This window comes from Botrytis byssoidea (genome assembly GCF_014898295.1).
Source record: "Botrytis byssoidea strain MUCL 94 chromosome Unknown BBYS_043, whole genome shotgun sequence".
Lineage (NCBI taxonomy): Eukaryota > Fungi > Ascomycota > Leotiomycetes > Helotiales > Sclerotiniaceae > Botrytis > Botrytis byssoidea.
The window spans coordinates 95,659-115,750 of NW_024065884.1; the positions used below are offsets into that span (position 1 = coordinate 95,659).

The window sequence follows — 20,092 nt, forward strand, 5'->3', positions numbered from 1 at the left end:
ACAAACAAACAAACAACGATCAGCTTAGATGCCCCTCGCTCGTTAGGGGCAATCTATTGTAACAGATTAAGTACAAAACAATTCAAATCATCAACTGAAAAAAAAGGCATAACAATCCATCTGCAATACATTACAACCAACTTGGAAGGCCCTCGCTCATTTAAGACCATCCATCGTAGCAACCTAAGCACAAAACAATCCAAATTGCTGAAAAGAAAAAAAATCCATCCATCTGCAATACAATAAAACCAGGTTAGAGGGTCCTCGCTCATTTAGGACCGTCCATCATAGTAGCCTAAGCACAAAATAATACAAATCATATAACTGAAGAAGGTGCGTCCATCCATCTGCAATACCAAATCATTCAGATGCTACGACAAAAGAAAATCCTTTATCTCTCTTAGTAATCCAAGGTGCATGTTGAATAAAACTACTCATAGTAGAACTAGGTACTTTCAGCGAACAATGGAGGATGAGCCACGTTCAAAACGATAGAGAAATCTAGGATCGATTCCACTCTTCGACGAACGATACGATATTTTTCGGCTTTCAACCCAGGGTGATTGGGAGCCATTTCGAGACCTGATTCTACCTTCTCCAAAGCCTTATCGATACTCCATCGGTCGCCCCTGCGTACTTCTTCCCATAGCCTGAATGAAACAGCTTCCATGAATATGTGATCTGCAATTCGCTCTGGATTTGGTACGAAAAAAGGGAATGATAAGGGTGCTCGACCTTGTGACGCCATCTTGTGGATAATGTCACACGCATCGCGTGAGTGTTGACCCAAACCATTATCTACAAGACGACGCATATCCGCAAGAGCATTTTCTGCACGACGGTAGCATACTGTGGAGTATATCTCGGCTAGTTCATCCTCAAAATGTTCTCTTTCGGCTAATTGATCGTCAGGGTCGAGTCCTTCCATTTCAAAAAGTTTGGTGACTGTCGTGTTGCGAAGGGAGCTCATCAGAACTGAAATTTTGTAGTCGGTAAGCTTGTAGAATTCTTCGGCATACAAGTATATACCTCGAAGGTGATGGTCTCGTCCCTTTCTAATTAACATTTCTAAGTCTTCCAACACGCTTTCAGTGGTGATAGAGGAAACGACGGGAGGTCTCGTCTTGTCGTGTTGTACATAAGATCCAGACCAGTCCTTTGAAATATATGTTGGGCCTTCTTTGATAGTGGAGAATGGAGATAAAAGTGCTTCTTCTTTGTTCTGTAAGGCCTCAATGGAAAATCGACTGTGACTGCGACTGTCACCAACGTGTGTGGACCTGGAGACAAAAGGGTTTTGAAGTGTGATATCATGATACGAACGTGTCTTTGTGCATGTTGAGATAAACCATTGAGTCTGGTGAATAGCTTCAAGGAATTGATTCATGTGACGATGCGATATGACCAAGGCATCAATCGAGTCTCGTTCCCATACACTTCTTTGTTCATCACAAGATACGCGATATCTTACGACACAGCCATCGAAAGAACGTTCTTCTGGATCTATATCTTCCTTGATACTGACAACTGGGACTCTGTATAGAGAAAGCATGTGCTTGAATTCATTATTCAATCTTCTTCCTACTCCCGATAGTTGGACTTCGACGAAAAGATTCTTGGTCATCATGACGTATTTTGCTTCGTCGTGGATTTGACGACAAGTTAAGAATAGATTAGTGTTAAGATTATTCTTAAACACATTGAGAGATATTTTGTCTGGATTATCAAGTGGCTCGGGATCTTCGATGTCACATGTTGCCATGTCGTAGATTTTATTGCGGATTTCGCTAGGAAGATCGAGGAAGCGAAAAACTCCACTGGGGGAGCTCGATTGTCGAAGCGATGACAGCGAAGCGGACATTGCGAAATTAGATGTGGAGTTTGAAATAAGTGAATTGTTTGCTTTCTATTGAAGAATTTTATGTCGAGACGATGTCGAGGTTTGTAATGACTTGATATGTAGTTTCCTTAGATTTATTCGAATTTGTGGCGGTAAAGGCGTAGATTCGAGATAAACACAAAATGTCGTTAAGTGTGAGGCGATATTTGATATTGGTGATAGTAGTTATGATAGACTAGAGTGTAAGACAATCGTATGTGATTGTGAAGTAATAGGGTGGATGTAATATAAGTATCGTGATATTCAAAGAGATCTTTGAATTGGTAATAATGATAGTAATAGATTGAATGTAATATAGATAACGTGATATCAAAAGAGACCTTTGAATCGGTAATGATGGTTGTGAATATCAAAATTATGTTAAGTTGAGAAAAGAACTTGATTCTGACTGGTGGTGATAATGTGGTATGTATGATGATAGAATGTAATTGTGTATGAGATATACTTGAAGAGATGGTGATTGAGAAATCTGATCAGTATATGGAAGTTGTATGAGTGATGGTCTAGGATGTGTATGCGATACGGTTTCGATGTAAAATTGTGCTGAAGGATTTCTTAAGTAGTCCTCGGATTTCCATTCAGGCTAGATAAGTCAGGATATCTATACGATTTACTAACCCCGCAAAGTTTTTCGAGCTCCTAGTTCACATTAGAAGATGCCAGATTTCCTCTTACATGACGTATCACAGTCAGAATCGGATTTAGGAAATCCGAAAGTGGTAAGATAGCTTCAAACCGTTTGGTCTAGTGTAGGATGAATCACGAATTTTGAAATCTCTGTTCCTACTTTCAATACTTAGCTTGTAGTAGAAACTACGGAGATAAACTAGCGGCTCTTACTATTCGACCAGCCAATTAATCTTTGAGGAATACATCATTCAGATACCAAGTCGTCACCTGTGTATGAATGCTGATCAATTGTGCGATATGACTGAATTTTGACAATCATCAAGGCGTCATAACTATTTTTGTTCATAGATTTTCTTTAGAACTACATCTCGTCTGCACTTAGCTTCTCCTTAGTCTCGCTTAGTTTTGGCCCGGTAGATAACTACCTAGGTAATAAATGCCAGGACCAATATGACAGGAGTGCATTCAATCGGGCTCATACTTTTCATTTGTATTGCGATATTCAGAGTGTATCTCTATACTTACAATTAAGATGATTTCAAGGTAATTTGATGGGGAATGGCCTCCTCGTTGTCCAATTTTTGATCAATGGTGTGAATCTCCGCGGAATTGAGTTCATTTTGAAAATGATCTCGCCAAGTAAAAAGGGGCTAATTTTCCAAAATGCAGTGAATCATTCATGCTTTCACACTAGTAATAAAATCTGATTCCCACCAATCACATTGAAGACTCTTGTCGATCACTTTCGTCTATTAGGGCTTGCTACCAATTCATCTATGGAAATTAGGATCTTTTGGAAAGTTTTCTCAACTAGTTTCGATGACATTTACATTTCTGATGCTTGAATACTAGCATGCCAGTGCCCTAACCCAGCCTAAGCGGTTCATGAAATGTTTCTATGAATGAAGTGACTACTACGTGATTTAATTACATTGACGGTAAAAAGCTATACAGTTGGCTGTGAAAACTTTTTCGGGGCGAAACGATTTCTTTCACAGACTTTGGAAGGGTTTGATGTGCTTTTGGCGAACCCATATTGGAAATGAGAACAGAAATTGGAAGATTTATGTAAATTTATGTGAAAAATCTTGACTAGAGATGAAGGGTCCATGGTTGAAAAGTGCAAACAAGGCCCTTTAATAATCATGAAAAAGCTGCTAGAATTCTAAAAGTGTTGGTGGATGAGATTGGACATCGACAGCAGGCAAGCAAGCTCATGAAATTCAACACACATCCACATACGCGCCATGATGGCGTTCGTTGGTACTGTAGAACAATTCCAAAACACAACACAGATACCTTTATGCCTCCAGTTAAGGGCCAGTGGGATGACTTCACGCAGCAAAAATGTATTAGATTTCAAGGGTGGCTCCTATGATTTATGTCTCGCTTCTGACGATGTATCCCTCAACGGCATATGAATTTATCATATAGAAGTGTCGAGATCTTTATGTACACCAACACGAACTGACGATATTGAATCCAATTCGTAAAGCAAGATATTAGGGACTGACAAATCTAATCCCACAGCCAACCATTAGCTTTTTTATACACTGTACCAAGATATTACCCAGTCATCTTGATGATTTTCTCTCGCAAATACTTCCCTCTATTTCGTGATATTACGGACTGTGTTCATACTAGACTTAGAATTCGGCCCTTATCACCCCAATTCAATATTCAAAAGTCTTGACATATACAGGATTCTCTTTTCGTTTTATTGAATCATGGAAAATTATTCAAATTTCTATCTAAACAGCAATAGTCAGCACATATATGTTTGGAAATGTTATAAACTTTCTCTCTTTTCCGTGGAACCAGAAGTATATCGGTGGCTGCTCATCGCTAATGCACAGCCCCCTGTCCATGTTGTCTGGGCTGTTTGGGGGCGCAATTACTCTTGCCAGGCACAACCTTTAACCGCAAGAATCAATAAGAAATGAAGAAGCCCACATAATGAGCATCGTAAATGAATAAATAAATGCTACATTCAAATGGCTCGCATTGCCGTCGAGATTGAAGGCGACAATCCTCCAAGTCCCAGCTTTCTTCCTAACCCCCCACGCTTCAACGTCGAATTACCACACACATCGTGCTTCACCGAAGACAAAAATGGTAGCCTCACGAGACAGTTTTTCACAACCCCAGATGAACTCTCAAATCACTTGAAGTGCGCCTTACCGCATCAAAAGGAGAGGAGACTGTATGTTTTGGAAGGCTTACCAATTGAATATGTACAAGTTTTAGGGTCACACTTCAACATAGATGTGGATATTTTTGATTCGCATGCGATGAGAAAGAGTGGGCAATTGAATAAGCTGAAATTTTCAAGGAGACCAGAGGATGAGAAGAAAGTTCGGACTTTTGCTCTAGACCATGTTGAGATTACGGCAAACATTACCCCGCTGCCCGAAGCCAACGAAGGAGTTGTGGGTGATTTCATGCTACCGTGTCAAACGATCGGGATCTCCAATGAAGGTTGGAATGGAATAAGTGTAAAACTATGTCACGTGACTTTAGTGTGCTTTCCTGAAGAAGATGGGAGTGAAACTTATCAAACTTTCTTTCAATGCAGAATATATACTGATGGCAGTTATGTAAAGTACTATTGCTTCTCGAAAATCAGCCCTGGGCAAGATGAGGCGCACAATTTCAGACTGTGGGTTACCATAGTATTCTTGCAAATGCCCTCAAGAGTCTTCCGGAAGGAATGCAAACATGGAAACCATCCCGGAAACATGACCCTACTTTGACTCTAGCAGACGATATTTTCAACTCTATAGAATTGCCAGGTAGCATCCTGGTTTGGGATGACCTTACAGAGATACTTGCTGATATCGTACTCAGACAATGGAAATTTGCCTTGAGCGAGGTAATTGAACATGCGTGTGCATCTAGATCAATTCCCTATCACGAGATACATCAAGTGTGTGATCTAATAGAGTCTAATATTTGGACTTTGGATCGTGCTGAGGATTCCCGGAGCCCTCGTTATGTCGTTAGGGTGGAAGGATTTAAAAGACTTTTGGAGAAAGCAAAGCGTTATGCAGAATTATTTGTACGGGGACAAATTGTGGAGGAGGGTCTTGAGATGTAGACCGAAACTGAGAGTGGGAGCGAAAATGGGGATGACGATGATACCACTTCCACGGCTTCTTCCAAGTCGGGAGTGCATATCCGTGGAGGAGAAGCCTTGGATCTAGAAACCCGCCAAAGCATCAACAGAGTGACCTATCTTGGCGGGGTATTGCTCCCGTTCTCCATAATTGCGGCAATATTTTCGATGGGTGGGAATTTTCAGCCGGGTGGAGATCAGTTCTTCATATTTTGGGTCATTGCTATTCCAGTATGTATGCTTACCACAGTTTTAATTTATGCGGATAGTATTCGGCGAATGACCTTGGAGCAATTTGCTCAACAGTACGGGTCTGCTGCAGTGACGGCAGAAGCTGATGATATGGTTGTGTCATCAATTTCTGGCAGTGAGATCATTTCATACAAAGCAGGGATCAAAGAACCTCTCAGGTCGCGTATCACTGATATTTGGAATCCACGCAGAGCTGCTTCTTCCTCCAGTGTTGGCTATACAGATAGCGACAGCGATAGCGATAGCGATAGCGATGATGGTTCATCCTCTACAGGCAGTGCTCGTCTGCCTCCAGGTCTATCCATAGATGGCGATGATGGTTCATCCTCTACAGGCAGTGCTCGTCTGCCTCCAGGTCTATCCATAGATGGCGATTTATTAGTTCGCAGGAAAGAGAAAAAGGTGCCAAGATTGTGGAGTTGACGGTTTTGGAGACGCAAACCTCTGGATCGAAAATCAGATCCAGAGAACGTCCTATCATATCCTAAACATTCAAACCACCATGTATCTTCACCTTCTGCACCTCCTCCACCTCCCCCAACTTCTCCCCCTTCTAGATCTCATTCTATTTCATCTTCACCGAAGATTACACCGGTGAAACCCATGCCTGTTGGAAATAATCCTCCGGGGTCTCTTGCTTCCGATCACTCTCCAATCGCCGGACCAGCCCCGCCAAAAACACCCCCAACTAGTGTTCCGCTGCCCGATCCCGATCAAATTTTTCCTGAACCAATAGTCCCTGAGCTAAGCTGGGGATCTCCTTCAAAGAAAGTCAAAAAAGTCAAAAAGGGCAAAAAGGGCAAAAAGGGCAAACGCAATACAACAGGTATAATTGATGACTTCGATGTCCCAGCCCATTCGCATCCAGCCAATTCTCCAGCACATCCATCTACACCAGACTCTGCAGGGATACCACTACCTCCATTGGAGTCAGATTCAGATGTCTGGCGAGAGCAAGACAGTTTTGAGGGGAGACGCCCTGAACGATCTCCATCCCCAGGTCATGCAGACTCGGACTATGCCACAGATCGTGAACGTCGTTCTTTGGAAAGACGCATGAGAGAAAATGACGACTGGGAGCTGACTAGAAGGAGAAGCAGAAAACATCCAGGCAGTGGAGATGTTTACGAGCGCAATGTTAAGCGAGAGTACATTTTACATCGCCGGCGCCGATCCGAGCATTCTGTAACGTCTGAGGAGAGAAAACATGTAATTGAAAGAACGAATGAAAACCTTGTTGAAGAGCAGAAAGGGAAACTTGCAACAGATAACATCGTAAAGAATGATGATGATGTTCCGGAAGACAGAGGAAGACAACGAAGACGGTCTACAATACGATGGGCCCGTCATGGAAATTATTATGATTATCCAAGGCGGACGACCCCCAGCACTGATCCTACTCACATACCGTTGCCCCCATCACCAGAAGAATTGTCAGAGGAGGAAAGTATTAGAACGAAACTAGAGAGAGAGAGAAACTAGAATATCTTGAGAAGTTGAGGCAAAAAGAACGTCATAAGAGAATGGCGGAGATGAAAGAGGAACATGCAAAAAGGCGAGCGGAAAAGGAATATGCGAGAAAAATAGCAGAAGAAGAATACAAGAAAAAAGCTGCAGAAAGTAAAGCTGCCAATGGAAAAGATCGAGCCTATTCCCCTGTGGCATCCGATAACAAGGGAGTAAAACCGGCCATAAAGTTCAAGGACGCCGTGGGAAGGAAATTCATGTTTCGGTTCCATTTAGTATCCACATGGAGTGTATGCCTTTTTTTCCTTCTTTCTTCTTTACAACTAATCCTCATCGCTTTTTGACACTTGTATGATTCCTCGCTGACTGCTACCATCTTAGGGAATGGAAGAATGAGTGAAACAAGCCTTCATTCATGTCGATGTCATTGGTCCTCACGTCAATGATGGCCACTATGATCTCCTTGGCCCCACAGGCGAAATTATCCTCCCTCAAGTATGGGAATCAGTTATTGAGCCTGGTTGGTCGATAACTATGCACATGTGGCCAATTCCGGAGCCGCGAAGGCAAGAACCCGCACCTGTACCTCCTAGACCAGGACATTTCGGTGGCTTTCCACCTCCTCCTCCACCACCTGGATTTACCGCAGCCCAGCCTGGTGGGGAGCAGCAAAGCCTAATGAGGAGTTAGGGTGGGTGAGAGCCTTGGGGACCATTGTTGGCGTGAAGCCGGGAGTACAGGTGAAGAAACGGAGTGGTGGAAGTAGTTCATCGTCGAGTGTTTGATGGGGCATTGATGAGATGACTGCCTGCTCGTAGTTTTGAGAATTTAGTGTTACATGCTGTGTCCATGTAAACTTGAGAAGTTAAGGCATCAATGGTTAAATGCGTACCTGCACTTGCAGATATGACTATGGTTATATCATTACGAAGGGATGAAGTTCTATTGGAGGATATTCATTGCATGTATTTATTCTATGTACAGACTCTACTATATAATCTTTGGTTTCGAATCTTTAAGTAGAGCATTACTTTTGAGGTGGTTGTTGGGTAGTTGGGGTGCCACTGTCGCGCATGAAATATGTCCATTGCCCCTCGACAGGCTTCTCCTCGAGATCCTCCCATCTACAATTTCAATTAGTCAAGAATCGAAAGGAGTTGAGATATTTCACTTACACTTTGGCCTTCAATAAGACATTAGTGAGGGTCAATTCGCCCTCGGCGACCTGAATGACCTCCTCGATCAATCCAGCGCCAATCTTATTCTCAATTTCCTCGATTCTACCATCGCGTGTCAGTACCTGCACATCTCATCTTAAGCAGAGAAATCAAACTCACTGATCGACATTCAACGCAGGTTCGTTCTCCCAGACAACCTGTTTTTCATCCTCACCAGGTCTCTCTTTAGCCAAAACACTTTGTCCCTTTCTTTCCTGTGTCGTCCTCACACCCTCCAACTCTGCACTTCCTTCCTCTCCGTCCCACTCCTCCTTACTCCAATCGACCTCCTTTGCAATTTCCGACTGCACGAAGACCTTGCCTCCCGCGCTCAACTTTTTATTTTTCCCCTGATCAAAGTGTATGCCACCCTCCGGGGTGGTGAAAACTTCTGGATGCGCAGCAAGAGTTTCTTTTGCCTTCGCTGCCCATTCATCGTATCCAGCTGGCACAACAGATTGCACAATTTTTAGGCGGTGGTTTGTAAGGGCCTCGGTGGATTGGCGGTACAGAGATGTGGAGGGGAATTCTTTCAATTTGTCGAGGGTAGAGGCGTAAAGGTAGAGTAGAGCGGAGCGGGGCGAGGGATGAGTGTGGAGGCCAGTAAGACCAGTGGGTGTGTTGGCCTCGAGATATCTGGCAGGCTTAACAGCTGCAAATTGCCGTAATGTGCGACGCATATTGGGCAACTTCAATGGTTGTATTAAACTGTCAATAGTCGTTATCTTGAGATAAATCGTGACGTTTGCGAATCTTGAGCTTTGGAGCTTCGGCAAGTCTTGGCGGCGAATTCATGCCAGGGTTTTAAGGTTTTTAGAAATTGGTGAAGTTCTATTGGTGAGTGCCCAGCTGGCTTTCGAAGGCGGCTCAACATTGGGCAGACAAAAGTTTGTGGCTGTGCAATAGATCTAGTTGTGACCGTGATATGGGGTTTTGAAAATTTGATATAAACTATAGATACAGCTCATATATATGCATCGTCTCGTAATCACATCTCCTCTAAACCGAGCAGAAGCTCTTTAAGACGTTTCCGCTTTTTGTTCTACAGTATAAGGCCAGCCACTTTTAATAGGGCAATACTTCTTCACACCAGCCATGCTGTTTGTATAAGTGCTACTAAAACATCCAGTCCGATCTCCATCTCATGCCATGAAGCCATACGCCATATGATACACGAACCACTATGTACAAGTATAAGCAACCACCAAAGAACGCCTCGCTCTTCATGATCATGTCTCAATACAATAAAGATATACACAAATACGCCTACATTATCTCTTCCTTTTGCTTTTCCTGTTGGAAGATTGTGCCCTAGATCTCTTTGTATCCGCCCCTCTAGGTCTTGTCGGTGTTCCCTCGAGGCCTTCATCGATTTCTTCGTCGTCCTCAGCTCCATCTTCCACGGTTGTGACGGTTGCAACACTCTGCTGCCTCGAACTCGATTCTGCTTTCGCCTTTCCCGCAGCTCTATTGGCACTCCTTCCCGCTCTGGTAGATTTTGGTGGCGAGCTTTGTGCAGGTGGTGATGTTCTCGTCTCCGTTGTGTCCACAGTACTTGCTCTCTCTTTTCCCCTCTTCCTTTTTCTGGTGGTTCCATGAACTTCGGGCTCTGGTGATTCTTTTGGTTCCGAAGTTTCCATCAATCTTGAAGGTGACGAAGGGGCTTCACTTAGTTCTTCATCCGTTCGTTTCCCTCGCATGAAACACATCTCTCCATATACCTCGTCGGGTAATGTAAACTCGGGAAACCGAGCCTCGGTATCCTCTTCGTAATCGAATGAATTTTCGCGATCATCGATTACATCCAAATTGTAACAGGTTCGTAACTTCTCCCATATGCCAGGGATCCGAGTATGTTGTTCGACACGAGGATCATAACCGTGATTCCGTAGATGTTCTGAAAGTGCAATCATGCGAAAGTGTTTGTGCATACCTGAGTTCAATGATTAATTCATCTGATTTGCCAAACCATACGTTGAAGACTGATTATCGACCTACCCGCCGGTTTCCACTTGACAATACCCTTGAACAATGAGGTTTCTTGTTCATCCGTCCATGGGTCTTTCAAGATATTGTAGCTTGGTTTTGGTGGTTCGGCCTTTTTTGGAGTATCAATTGCCATGGCATCTTGGTCTTCAACTGGCGTCGAAGCGGCTCGGGTGCTTCCTTTCTTCTTTTTCGGTGGCATTTTGGCGGTATTACTTTTACTACTAAATGATCAATTGAAGCATGACATCGAATTGCAACCAAGCTCAGCCTCACCATCAGCCTTTTGCAATAAATACGCTAGCGGATTTAACGTCCGCCTAAACCGCAGACGCGTTGAAGCGCGTTGACTATCTATCCACAACCCCCGCCTGGGAGCACAGTACATTCATATCTCAGCTGAGATGATAAAAATGGATGACAAAAGAGACCCGGGAGATGTGTTTGCTATACCAGACCTTTGGGGTTTATCTAGATGTGTTGATGATGTAGTACAACCAAATAGTCTTTTCTCAGATCTTAGACTCCCTGGTTCGTTCCAACTATTTGCGTGAAGTAAACAAAGATACTGTGCTAATTATTTACAGCCATTGACTTTAAACTGCCAGACGTTGCAGAGCAATGTCAACATGATGAATTGTTCTTTGGTATACCGGAACTGTCTATAGGCCCAGCAGAGCCAATTGTTTCTCCATCTCAATCTGATGAACCTCTTGGCGACACATCTTGCAACGAACAGGTGGGGCCCGAGGAAGTCGAAGACTTTGATATTTGGATGGTACAGGAGCAAGAGCCTTTAGAGGAGCCTGTGAACTATCAAACATGGGATTCTTTTACTATCGAGCAATTCAATGAACCTCAAACGGCTTATTTGACCGAAGCTGGAGCTCGAGTACTTGATACCGCATTAGCTGCCGAAGAAGATTTTTTGAGTGCAGGAAATACTCTTCATGATGTGGTGGATTCGAAGATCTTCGCTGCCTCGGTTCTCGCACTAGGACTAGGTAGAAATTCGATGTTCTTCGCATGGGACGTAGAGAAGCGTTCATTTTATGCGACCCTTCAGAAGTTCCGAGTCTCTGGTCACACTGCGCAATCTTTGACCGGGTTTTTGGCTCCTTTCTATGAGTGCGGAAACATTACCAGATTTCTTCAAGACTTCGTCGAAAAGACCTATTCATCAAACAAGTCACCAGGTCGAATTGCCATGGCGGAGTCTATTTCAACTGTTCTTGCAACAATCCAGTCACAGCTGAATGTAAGCGCTTCTGATTATGAGAGCATTTTACAGCTGCAAGCATTGTTTCAGCCCGTTCACTCAGTTCTTACATGTTTCAAACGATTGGTGACGAAGACATTGCCAAAGAAAAGCGATGAAGCAATACTTTCAACGCTTTTTGAAGAGATCCAACTTCTAGAACATAGGACAGACTCTCTCCGAGATATTCTTCTTGAAATGCTGTCGAGGGTATCAATACCTTGGCTTAAATTTACAGGTGAATGGCTTGGGTTACAAAGAGAAGATGGCGTACCGCTAACCAAGGATGGTTCTGGGAAGAGCTTTGTGAAAGTCGACAACAAAGAATGGGTGGATGAAGCTGGTCTCGAATTAAATGAACCTGACTTTGTATTGGACCTTGAAAATGTTCCTTCGTTCATGCCACTTGAAGATGCCCAAATAATGTTTGAAGTGGGTAGGAGCCTTCGAATTCTACGGACTCACCATATAGACCATCCTTTGTCGAAAATGGAGGTTGTGGAGTCAGTTGCACCACCAGCCCTTGAATGGAGGTATTCTTGGCAGGATATACTGGATGTAGAAACTAAAGCCTTGAAATACGAACAGGATTTGACGACCGCGCTCCGAAAGTTCTCGGAGAATCATTCAACGATGGAACCCACGGCGACCGAGTCCAGGTATGAGTTTTACAATTTTGATCTGGATTTCTTCGGCCGGCCCGAAGCAGAGATTCAAACTCGTGTTGCAGCTTCCATCAATCGATTGGACTCAAAATTAAAGGAGCCACTAAATCCTGTCAAGTTTGAACGTCTTTTACAGGATTGTCTTTCATTCGGTCCGGACCCTTCACGAGTGGATGAATCAATATTTTCCCCGCCCATTTCGCTGGCCCCTATACTCTCATTCAATCCAATCATTTCTGCGCAAGCTAGAGTGGTCAACGCTGTTTGCATGCAATTATTCTTCAAGTCTCATAAGTTACGAGATCATCTATCACTCCAAAGAGACTTCCATCTGTTGGGAAACGGTATTTTCTCAAGTCGACTCTCTCATGCACTATTTGACCCGGAATTAGAAAGTGCCGAGAGACAAAAGGGAGTGGCTTTATCTGGTGGAACCATGGGCTTACGACTCGGTGGTAGAGACACATGGCCACCAGCGAGCTCTGAATTACGACTTGCATTAATGGGCGTTCTCACCGAAAGTTATGCATCATATGAACCTGCGAATCTTTCTTCCATTGATAGCTATCTACAAAGACAAAAATCTCTTCCAGGAGATCTGAGTTTTGCTGTTCGAGATATGTCCGAAGAAGAAATCAAACGATGTATGGACTCCAATTCAATCGAAGCCCTAGATTTCCTACGGCTTTCATACAAACCTCCTGCGCCGTTGGAATCGATTCTGACTCCCGTTATTCTCTACAAATATGATCAGCTTTTCAAACAACTACTACGTACTCTCAGAATGCTATATGTTGTGTCAGCACTTTTCCGTGATGCCACGGACAGGACATCCTCGTGGCAAAACATCCATCCCTCTGCTCAGAAGTTTCGTATTGAGGCTCATCATTTCGTTTCTGCGGTCTGTGGATATTTCTTCGACACTGGAATCGCAACAACATGGGGTGTTTTCCAGAGAAAATTAGATGAAATTGAAAAACGCATGGGCTCTGAGAATTTTTCGCTCGGTCAAAATGAGGGGCTGGAGAGCCTTAGAGAGTATCATGAACGTGTGCTCGATAAGATGCTATTTGCATTGTTCTTAAGGAAGAGACAGAAACCAATCATGCAACTACTAGAAGAAATATTCGGCCTGATCCTACGGTTCTCGAAGCACTCAAGAGAGAAGGCTTCGGGAGCAAAGGGAAATTCGGGTAATGTAGGCGAAGATGAGGATATCCAGTTGATGTATGGGAAATTCAAAAAGAGAGTAGGAGTATTTGTCACTGTATGTAAGGGATTGACAGAAAAGAAGGGTTACGGCGAGAAGACTTTCAATGCCCAAGCAGGAAGCGGAGGTTTGTTTGACGTTGCGGATCTAGCAGAAGAAAACACAGTTGGGCAACTGGTATTGAGACTAGAGATGTCAGGTTATTATATGAAAGGAGTATGAGGTTCCTGGATGAGCTTCACAAATGTCGGTTATGGCAAATGGTTATGTATGCTATCTGTGATAGGAGACACAATATCAGAACACTTTCAAACACTTTTTGTATGAACCATGCAATTCAGATTCTGTTTTACTATTTCAAGCTCTATCTTTGATATTATACGAACCCATGCCAGTGGTGCACCTTTCGCTTTACCATTCATGCGTGTTTTGGTACTCCATCTTTACGCAGAGACGAAATAGGGATTACTCTTCTTGTCAGGCAGAAATCTTGATTCGATCTTCTGATTGTGGTATCTCCGTTAAGTCATCTGACTAAGCAGTATTGACTCATATTTGCTGTATATGCAGATTCCCTAGAAAGAACATGCTCATCTCGTTCGAAAGGATATTCGACATCGCTATAAAATGGACAAACCCTGCAAAACAGATAATTGTTTTTACAATTCAACTTGGTACAAACGCTGGAAGCTGGCCGAATGTCAGTATTGTACCGGATGAAGTCTGCTGCAAAGGCAATGGGGGTGGAGAGATGAGACATTTATTTTGACCACATCATACGATGTCGAATACCCTTCTTGAATCTTGGCAATAATTTGACACATTTTGACAATTCGTAAAGACATGACTTGCGATTTTGGTTGCAATAATCAAGTGGCTGCATCAAAGATGCATGTCTAAATCTGGATTACTTTCGATTTCTATCTAAGTCATAGAGCGATACATAATACACGGACGTATTGCACTTATCGATCTGGTATCTTAATGTTTGCATCATCATCATTCATTTCTCTTGATCACATAATATTTCTGACGTTCATTATGGCATCCAACATTCCTGCCCAATTATCCGGTTCGAATGCTTCCCCAATCAAAAGCACAGTAATCATCTCCAACCTTTACAACATCTAAGCTCCCTAGATGGAACTTCATATCCCCCACCCAGCTTCTATACAGAGCTTTTCTGCATTGTGATCTTATCATCAATCGTACCCAATCTAACGCTTTCGACATGTTCTCTTCCTCTGAATCGAGGCTTATACGAGTATTTCTTCATCAATAAGAATGCTGCAAGTCCAACCAAATCTAGACCGCCCGCAATACAACCGACTGCAACACCAGCAACAGCTGATTTAGACAGCCCATTAGAACCCGAAGATGACGAGTCTGAGGTGGTAGACGATGAAGCTGTCGAGGATCCCGTTGACGTCGCTGTAGAAGTTGCAGCTGATGTTGCGACAGAGGTCGCTATGCCCTCGGTGGAGGGACCAGTGACAGTAGCGTTGAAACAGGAGACGTTTGTAGTAAAATCACTCTCTTCTACGAAAGTCTAAATGCATATCCTGATCAGTCTCCTGCAGCGATGTGTTCAGCTTTTTGCAGTCGGGTTTCTTACAATATCTGCACAAGCATAAAAAGTTTCGTTCCCACTGCCATCGTATGTTGAAGTGTATTCAAGCTGGATTGTCGCGTTTGTGCCAGCTTTAATCTCGGATGGAGAGTCTGGTGTAGTGTAACACTGATGTCCGGCATCAAGTTCGGAGACTGTATGTAAAATCTGGGTAGTGAAATCCGATTGAGTGGTTGGCTCTGAAATACATTTAGTCTTGGGAAGAAAAGATGCGTCAGTTATTTCTTACTATCCATATATGCTATGCGGACGACGATATCCCAGGTTTCTCCGGAGGCCACAAGTGCAATTTTCCCTGAGTCTGTACGTTTAAAGCATGTTAGTTACGACTAGCTTATAATTTTCAAGAGGATCATACCCAAAGGAAAATCTGTGCGGTTTCCAACCGTTCCATCATTTCTTCCACAAGGACTGTTGTTTTGCCAAGCAGCATACCAAGTACGTTGCTCTGGCCAGACGAACTCAACTGGGCCGTTCGCTTTTTCTGCTTCTCCGGATACACGATCAAGGTTGAGAATGAGACATGAAGCCAAAACAGGAAGATATTTGAACAGCATCTTGAAACAAAGTGTCTTAAATTCTTGCAGTCCAAGAATAGCGGTCGACAATCATCAATACAAGAGAGGACTGGGTCATATATGCACGCATCTGAACCGAAAACTATTTCGGGTCCGAGCCCGACAGTCATAGAGCTTGAAAATCAAGAATGAAAAGATTCAATCACCTTGGCCTGAGTAATGGTTTTTATCCATTACGAAACGTAGCAAGGTATCAATCATGAAAGCTCTTGGTCTCAATTCCATGCGAAAGTACGCATGTGAAAGCGTGCGTTTGAACTATGAGCACAAAACAGAGTCACAAGCATACAACGCTGCGAAGTGATGCCGGTAGGAGTCGGGAACATCCACAAGACTTAACAGGTCATGCCAGACGTATAAGTTAAGCTTTGCAAGTAAAAGAATCTATTGGAATGCAGCAGCAGGGTTCACATAGCAAAGTAGGCTGGTCTCCTTCTCCACTCTGATATATGATTTGGTAAAATATTCATGCACGTCCCACTTTTTCGCCAAATTTTACATCTTATCTGATCCGAGATTTCCATCTAATCAGATGTAACTACGGGAAAATGGAGAGGGTGGAGTAGATATCAGCCAATGAATTTGTGCAAACTTATCAGATGAAAATCTGATGCTATGGTGACAGCGCAAGATGATGTTGGCGTCAAGCCAACATTTCTTGGTTTGTTCTTCGGACCAACGGGAATAATTTTACTTGAATCAAGAATTTTCCCGTCCACTATGTATTCGGCTTCTTTCCAAAAAAAAACTCTCGGGTCAGGCAGTTACTGGAATAAACGGGAGCATCCAAGTTGAAGTCAGTCTCAATCTTTTGTGATACTCTGAAGTCACTCCAGAAAATTATTCTTCCTCGTCTAATCTAATCAATCTCCGTCTATAGGAATAGCCTAGACTTGAGTTCCCCGTCTCACTCTTTCTTCTTTCACGAACGTCAGGTCAAGTACGACGTTTGTTTAATCATCGGACCACGTCCACATACAGGGACACGGCACAAAGTATTTTGCTTGTATTCCAATAGTCCATCGACGCATATTGGATTTTTGGGGGGAATGTTGCCAAATTTCCTTGGCATGTTCAATGTCGTGAGTCAAAGTGGAGGTTCAAGTAGACCGCGTCTCAGTTCTCGGGACCGTAGATTTTGGCCCTTCATCTTGTCCTCATATATAAAGGCACGTCGCCGATCAAGTATGCATCTATTCATCATCTTAGACAGCTCAATTATACCATCCAAATCGTCACCTTGAGACAAATCATCACCTCCATCAGCATCATGGTTTTCATCACATCAATTGTCAAGGTCGCGGCTCTTGCCGGACTTCTCGCCCCAACAGTCCTTGCTACTTTACAAGAAGCTTTGATCGTCAGGCTTCAAGATGAGGACAACGCTGTCGGTACCAATTCCTACAACTGTCACGACAATTGCGGTATGCTTGATTTCCTATCAGGTCTCCCCTTCAGACACGCAGCCAAGTAAAATCCTCGAAATTGATACTAATTTTCTTCATAGGCGAGGCCATCCTCGAATCTGAAATTGACGGTTTCTGCAACACCACAATCTTCTCCACCGACTACGCTGCCTGTCTCCAATGCTCCGGCGAAGATAACGAGGACATCTGGCAATACTATGGTCCATATCTAACTGTTGCTGCTGTGGAGTGTGGGTCTTCTACTGTACCATTAACCGGAACTCAAGCCGACGTTGCCACCGCCATGCTCGCTCAAAACGGCACTACAACCGCCAGCGGCGCTGCTGCAACTGTTGCCAGCAACTCCGCAACAACAACTGCCGCAGCATCTACCTCTGCGTCAGCTTCTAGCTCTGATTCAACTGCTAGCTCCGGATCAGCTTCTAGCAGCACTGCCACTGGATCTTCTGCTTCGGTATGTGTTCTTTTGTTTCGTTAATAGATTGTGTGATTGCTGATTTCTATGAAGGCTACCTCTACCAGTGGTGCAATCCAACAAATCAATGCAGCCAGCGGTTTCCTGATCGGTGGTATCAGCATCCTCATTGCGGCTGCTGTCGCCAACTTGGCTTAGTTATGATCCAATCCCTCAAAAACGTGCAGATGGCTTCAGAAGTGTGGTCCGGTGGCCAATGAATCAATGATGACAATTTATCGAGTCGATGTGTCTTTCTCTTATTCAGTATATAATTTAAAATGCGAATCATCTTAATCAACCGACTGTATTTCTTCAAATTCGATGGCTATGTCTAGATCTTCTATGCTGCTATAAAAAATGCAAGGTTTCATGTAAGGGTGCATAATCTTTTAAGCTGCAGGACGTGAAGTTTGTCTTTCGGTCTTGTCAAAGATTTATGCGTATTTACTCGACTCCACTTCGGAATGAAAGAAATTTCATGAGACGCATTCGCTCTACTGATCCGAGACTCTGGAAAAACCGTCAGTTTTGTGATTTTCCCAAGAAAAGAAAACAAGGCATTATGTTCCCTTCAACCAAATAACTTAACTCCGAATTGACCGAGAAAAACTGGAGATGCGGAGATGACTAAAGGATCAGATAACTTAGATGCAACTACACACCCCGACGTATAACCTAAGTCCGTCGCTAGCTCTTTTGGGCGGTTTGCTAATGTGTATATATTTAGTGAGTATTTCACCAGCTGTTAAATCCAGAAAGTTATTCTGCAACACTTCGTTACTAAATACATACAACCAAATACCTCGAAACGGCTCTCTCATCATGGGTTTTATATTGTACTTTCGAATCGCCAACATAGCGGTTCATTTCCTATGGAAATTCGGAAAGCAAAAAATCACAGCAATCATTCACCGTTTCACATACCGCGCAACTTCCGATCCAAAGAATATCGTCATCATAGGCGGTTCGTTCTCCGGAATGCAGTTGGCGAGGCTCCTTTCCACATCCATACCTACGGGATATAAAGTCACGCTTGTTGAACAAAACACGCACATGCATTATTGTTTTGCGTTTCCGAGATTTAGTGTGCTGAGTGATCATGACTATAAAGCTTTTATCCCTTATGAGGGGCTGTTGAGACGTGCGCCGAAAGGAGCTATATCTATTGTTCATGAGAAGGCTATCAATATTCATAAAGATCATATTGAGCTTACATCGGATGAGAAAATTTCTTATGAATACCTCGTTATCGCAACAGGTGTATCGCAGCCTGCGCCGGCTCGACTATCCGCTATAGATAAGATAGGGGGTGAAAGCGAATTGCGTGGTTATCAAAAAGCCATTCATGCCTCTTCACGAATTGCAGTTGTTGGTGGTGGTGCAGTTGGAGTCGAGCTCGCAACTGATATCAAGAGCTTCTTACCAGATAAGAACGTGACGTTAATTCACTCTCGAGATCGATTACTCGTTAGATTCGGACCACGGCTACATGAAGCGGCTTATAAGCGACTTCAAGAGCTGGGAGTGAAAGTTTATTTTAACGAACGACCTTCACTGCCTCATAGTAAGCCATTTATGCCGTCGGAGACAGAGATTGCATTTAAGGATGGTCAAGTTGAGACTTTTGATCTTGTGGTATGCGATGCCTATTATTGTAAAGTCCCTTAAAACCCGATTACTGACTTCAAAAGATATCATGTATCGGACAAAGCCCAAACTCCAGCCCACTCAAAACCCTTTTACCAGACGCCATCAAAGATGATGGTTTCATTGGTGTAGAACCAACATTGCAAGTTAAAGCCGAGAACGAGAATTGCAGAAACATATTCGCTATAGGAGATGTTGCAGCTACCGACGGTCCAAAGATGGCATTCGCGGGCATGGCACAGGCGGAGGTTACTTGTTCTAATATTCTTACATTGATTCGAGGAAACCAGAATACACTTCAACATTATATTCCAAACTTCATCGAGGGAAAGACTAAACTGACTCTTGGAAAAGTATGTAAACTATGCGTCCCCCGATTTTGATGTCATATTCTAACTTTCGCATGACTTAGGACCGCGGGGTATTCTTTATGGAGAACGAAAAAGATTACATACTAAAAGTTTTGAACTATGATTCGCCTGATATTGATGCTAAGAAAGTATGGAAGTTCTTTGGAGCAGATATGAAAGAATTAAAGAATTGAGTCTAGCCGCAACCTTAATGAATAGCATTTGAAAGAACTTGTATTCGTTTCTCTAATAGATAAAATATTCCTAGAACCAATTGCTTGGAGAGCCTCCATCGTCAGTCTC

At 43.2% G+C, this 20,092-nt stretch overlaps 8 protein-coding genes across 8 annotated transcripts; 4 read left to right on the forward strand and 4 right to left on the reverse strand.

Moving 5' to 3' along the window:
• Positions 1-445: 445 nt before the first annotated feature.
• Positions 446-1,861, reverse strand: EAE97_011867 (uncharacterized protein; the record flags this gene model as incomplete). Its single annotated transcript, XM_038882381.1, has 1 exon — positions 446-1,861. One exon carries the CDS (start codon positions 1,859-1,861, stop codon positions 446-448), a length of 1,416 nt encoding a protein of 471 aa, XP_038726777.1.
• A 2,663-nt stretch (positions 1,862-4,524) lies between these two features.
• EAE97_011868 (uncharacterized protein) lies at positions 4,525-7,379 on the forward strand (the record flags this gene model as incomplete). Its single annotated transcript, XM_038882382.1, is given in 4 exon segments — positions 4,525-5,189; positions 5,204-5,588; positions 5,628-6,310; positions 6,332-7,379. The coding sequence occupies 4 exon segments, from the start codon at positions 4,525-4,527 to the stop codon at positions 7,377-7,379; spliced, it is 2,781 nt and encodes a 926-aa protein (XP_038726778.1).
• A 926-nt stretch (positions 7,380-8,305) lies between these two features.
• Positions 8,306-9,407, reverse strand: EAE97_011869 (uncharacterized protein). The gene is made up of 3 exons (XM_038882383.1): positions 8,702-9,407; positions 8,540-8,644; positions 8,306-8,488 (listed from the first exon to the last, which is right to left on the reverse strand). Exons 1-3 carry the CDS (start codon positions 9,259-9,261, stop codon positions 8,392-8,394), a joined length of 762 nt encoding a protein of 253 aa, XP_038726779.1. The 5' UTR covers positions 9,262-9,407; the 3' UTR covers positions 8,306-8,391.
• Positions 9,408-9,852: 445 nt separating this feature from the next.
• Positions 9,853-10,769, reverse strand: EAE97_011870 (uncharacterized protein; the record flags this gene model as incomplete). The annotated part of the gene is made up of 2 exons (XM_038882384.1): positions 9,853-10,514; positions 10,580-10,769. 2 exons carry the CDS (start codon positions 10,767-10,769, stop codon positions 9,853-9,855), a joined length of 852 nt encoding a protein of 283 aa, XP_038726780.1.
• Positions 10,770-10,831: 62 nt separating this feature from the next.
• On the forward strand, positions 10,832-14,044 carry EAE97_011871 (uncharacterized protein). The gene is made up of 2 exons (XM_038882385.1): positions 10,832-11,098; positions 11,155-14,044. Exons 1-2 carry the CDS (start codon positions 10,972-10,974, stop codon positions 13,920-13,922), a joined length of 2,895 nt encoding a protein of 964 aa, XP_038726781.1. The 5' UTR covers positions 10,832-10,971; the 3' UTR covers positions 13,923-14,044.
• An 824-nt stretch (positions 14,045-14,868) lies between these two features.
• Positions 14,869-15,887, reverse strand: EAE97_011872 (uncharacterized protein; the record flags this gene model as incomplete). Its single annotated transcript, XM_038882386.1, has 4 exons — positions 14,869-15,249; positions 15,316-15,509; positions 15,560-15,631; positions 15,689-15,887. 4 exons carry the CDS (start codon positions 15,885-15,887, stop codon positions 14,869-14,871), a joined length of 846 nt encoding a protein of 281 aa, XP_038726782.1.
• Positions 15,888-16,572: 685 nt separating this feature from the next.
• EAE97_011873 (uncharacterized protein) lies at positions 16,573-18,082 on the forward strand. Its single transcript, XM_038882387.1, has 4 exons — positions 16,573-16,704; positions 16,789-17,332; positions 17,416-17,789; positions 17,844-18,082. Exons 2-4 carry the CDS (start codon positions 17,179-17,181, stop codon positions 17,946-17,948), a joined length of 633 nt encoding a protein of 210 aa, XP_038726783.1. The 5' UTR covers positions 16,573-16,704; positions 16,789-17,178; the 3' UTR covers positions 17,949-18,082.
• A 532-nt stretch (positions 18,083-18,614) lies between these two features.
• EAE97_011874 (uncharacterized protein) lies at positions 18,615-19,983 on the forward strand (the record flags this gene model as incomplete). The annotated part of the gene is made up of 3 exons (XM_038882388.1): positions 18,615-19,427; positions 19,484-19,792; positions 19,852-19,983. The coding sequence occupies 3 exons, from the start codon at positions 18,615-18,617 to the stop codon at positions 19,981-19,983; spliced, it is 1,254 nt and encodes a 417-aa protein (XP_038726784.1).
• Positions 19,984-20,092: the final 109 nt, after the last annotated feature.

Bases quoted from the DNA above. Each gene is read 5' to 3' on its own strand.
- EAE97_011873 (XM_038882387.1), top strand. From the start codon at position 17,179: ATGGTTTTCATCACATCAATTGTCAAGGTCGCGGCTCTTGCCGGACTT. The intron at 17,333-17,415 runs GTATGCTTGATT...TTTTCTTCATAG, and splicing joins CAACTGTCACGACAATTGCG to GCGAGGCCATCCTCGAATCT. The intron at 17,790-17,843 runs GTATGTGTTCTT...ATTTCTATGAAG, and splicing joins CCACTGGATCTTCTGCTTCG to GCTACCTCTACCAGTGGTGC.
- EAE97_011871 (XM_038882385.1), top strand. From the start codon at position 10,972: ATGATAAAAATGGATGACAAAAGAGACCCGGGAGATGTGTTTGCTATA. The intron at 11,099-11,154 runs GTTCGTTCCAAC...AATTATTTACAG, and splicing joins CTCAGATCTTAGACTCCCTG to CCATTGACTTTAAACTGCCA.
- EAE97_011869 (XM_038882383.1), bottom strand. From the start codon at position 9,261: ATGCGTCGCACATTACGGCAATTTGCAGCTGTTAAGCCTGCCAGATAT. The intron at 8,645-8,701 runs GTGAGTTTGATT...ACGCGATGGTAG, and splicing joins CCTGCGTTGAATGTCGATCA to AATCGAGGAAATTGAGAATA. The intron at 8,489-8,539 runs GTAAGTGAAATA...TTGAAATTGTAG, and splicing joins GTCTTATTGAAGGCCAAAGT to ATGGGAGGATCTCGAGGAGA.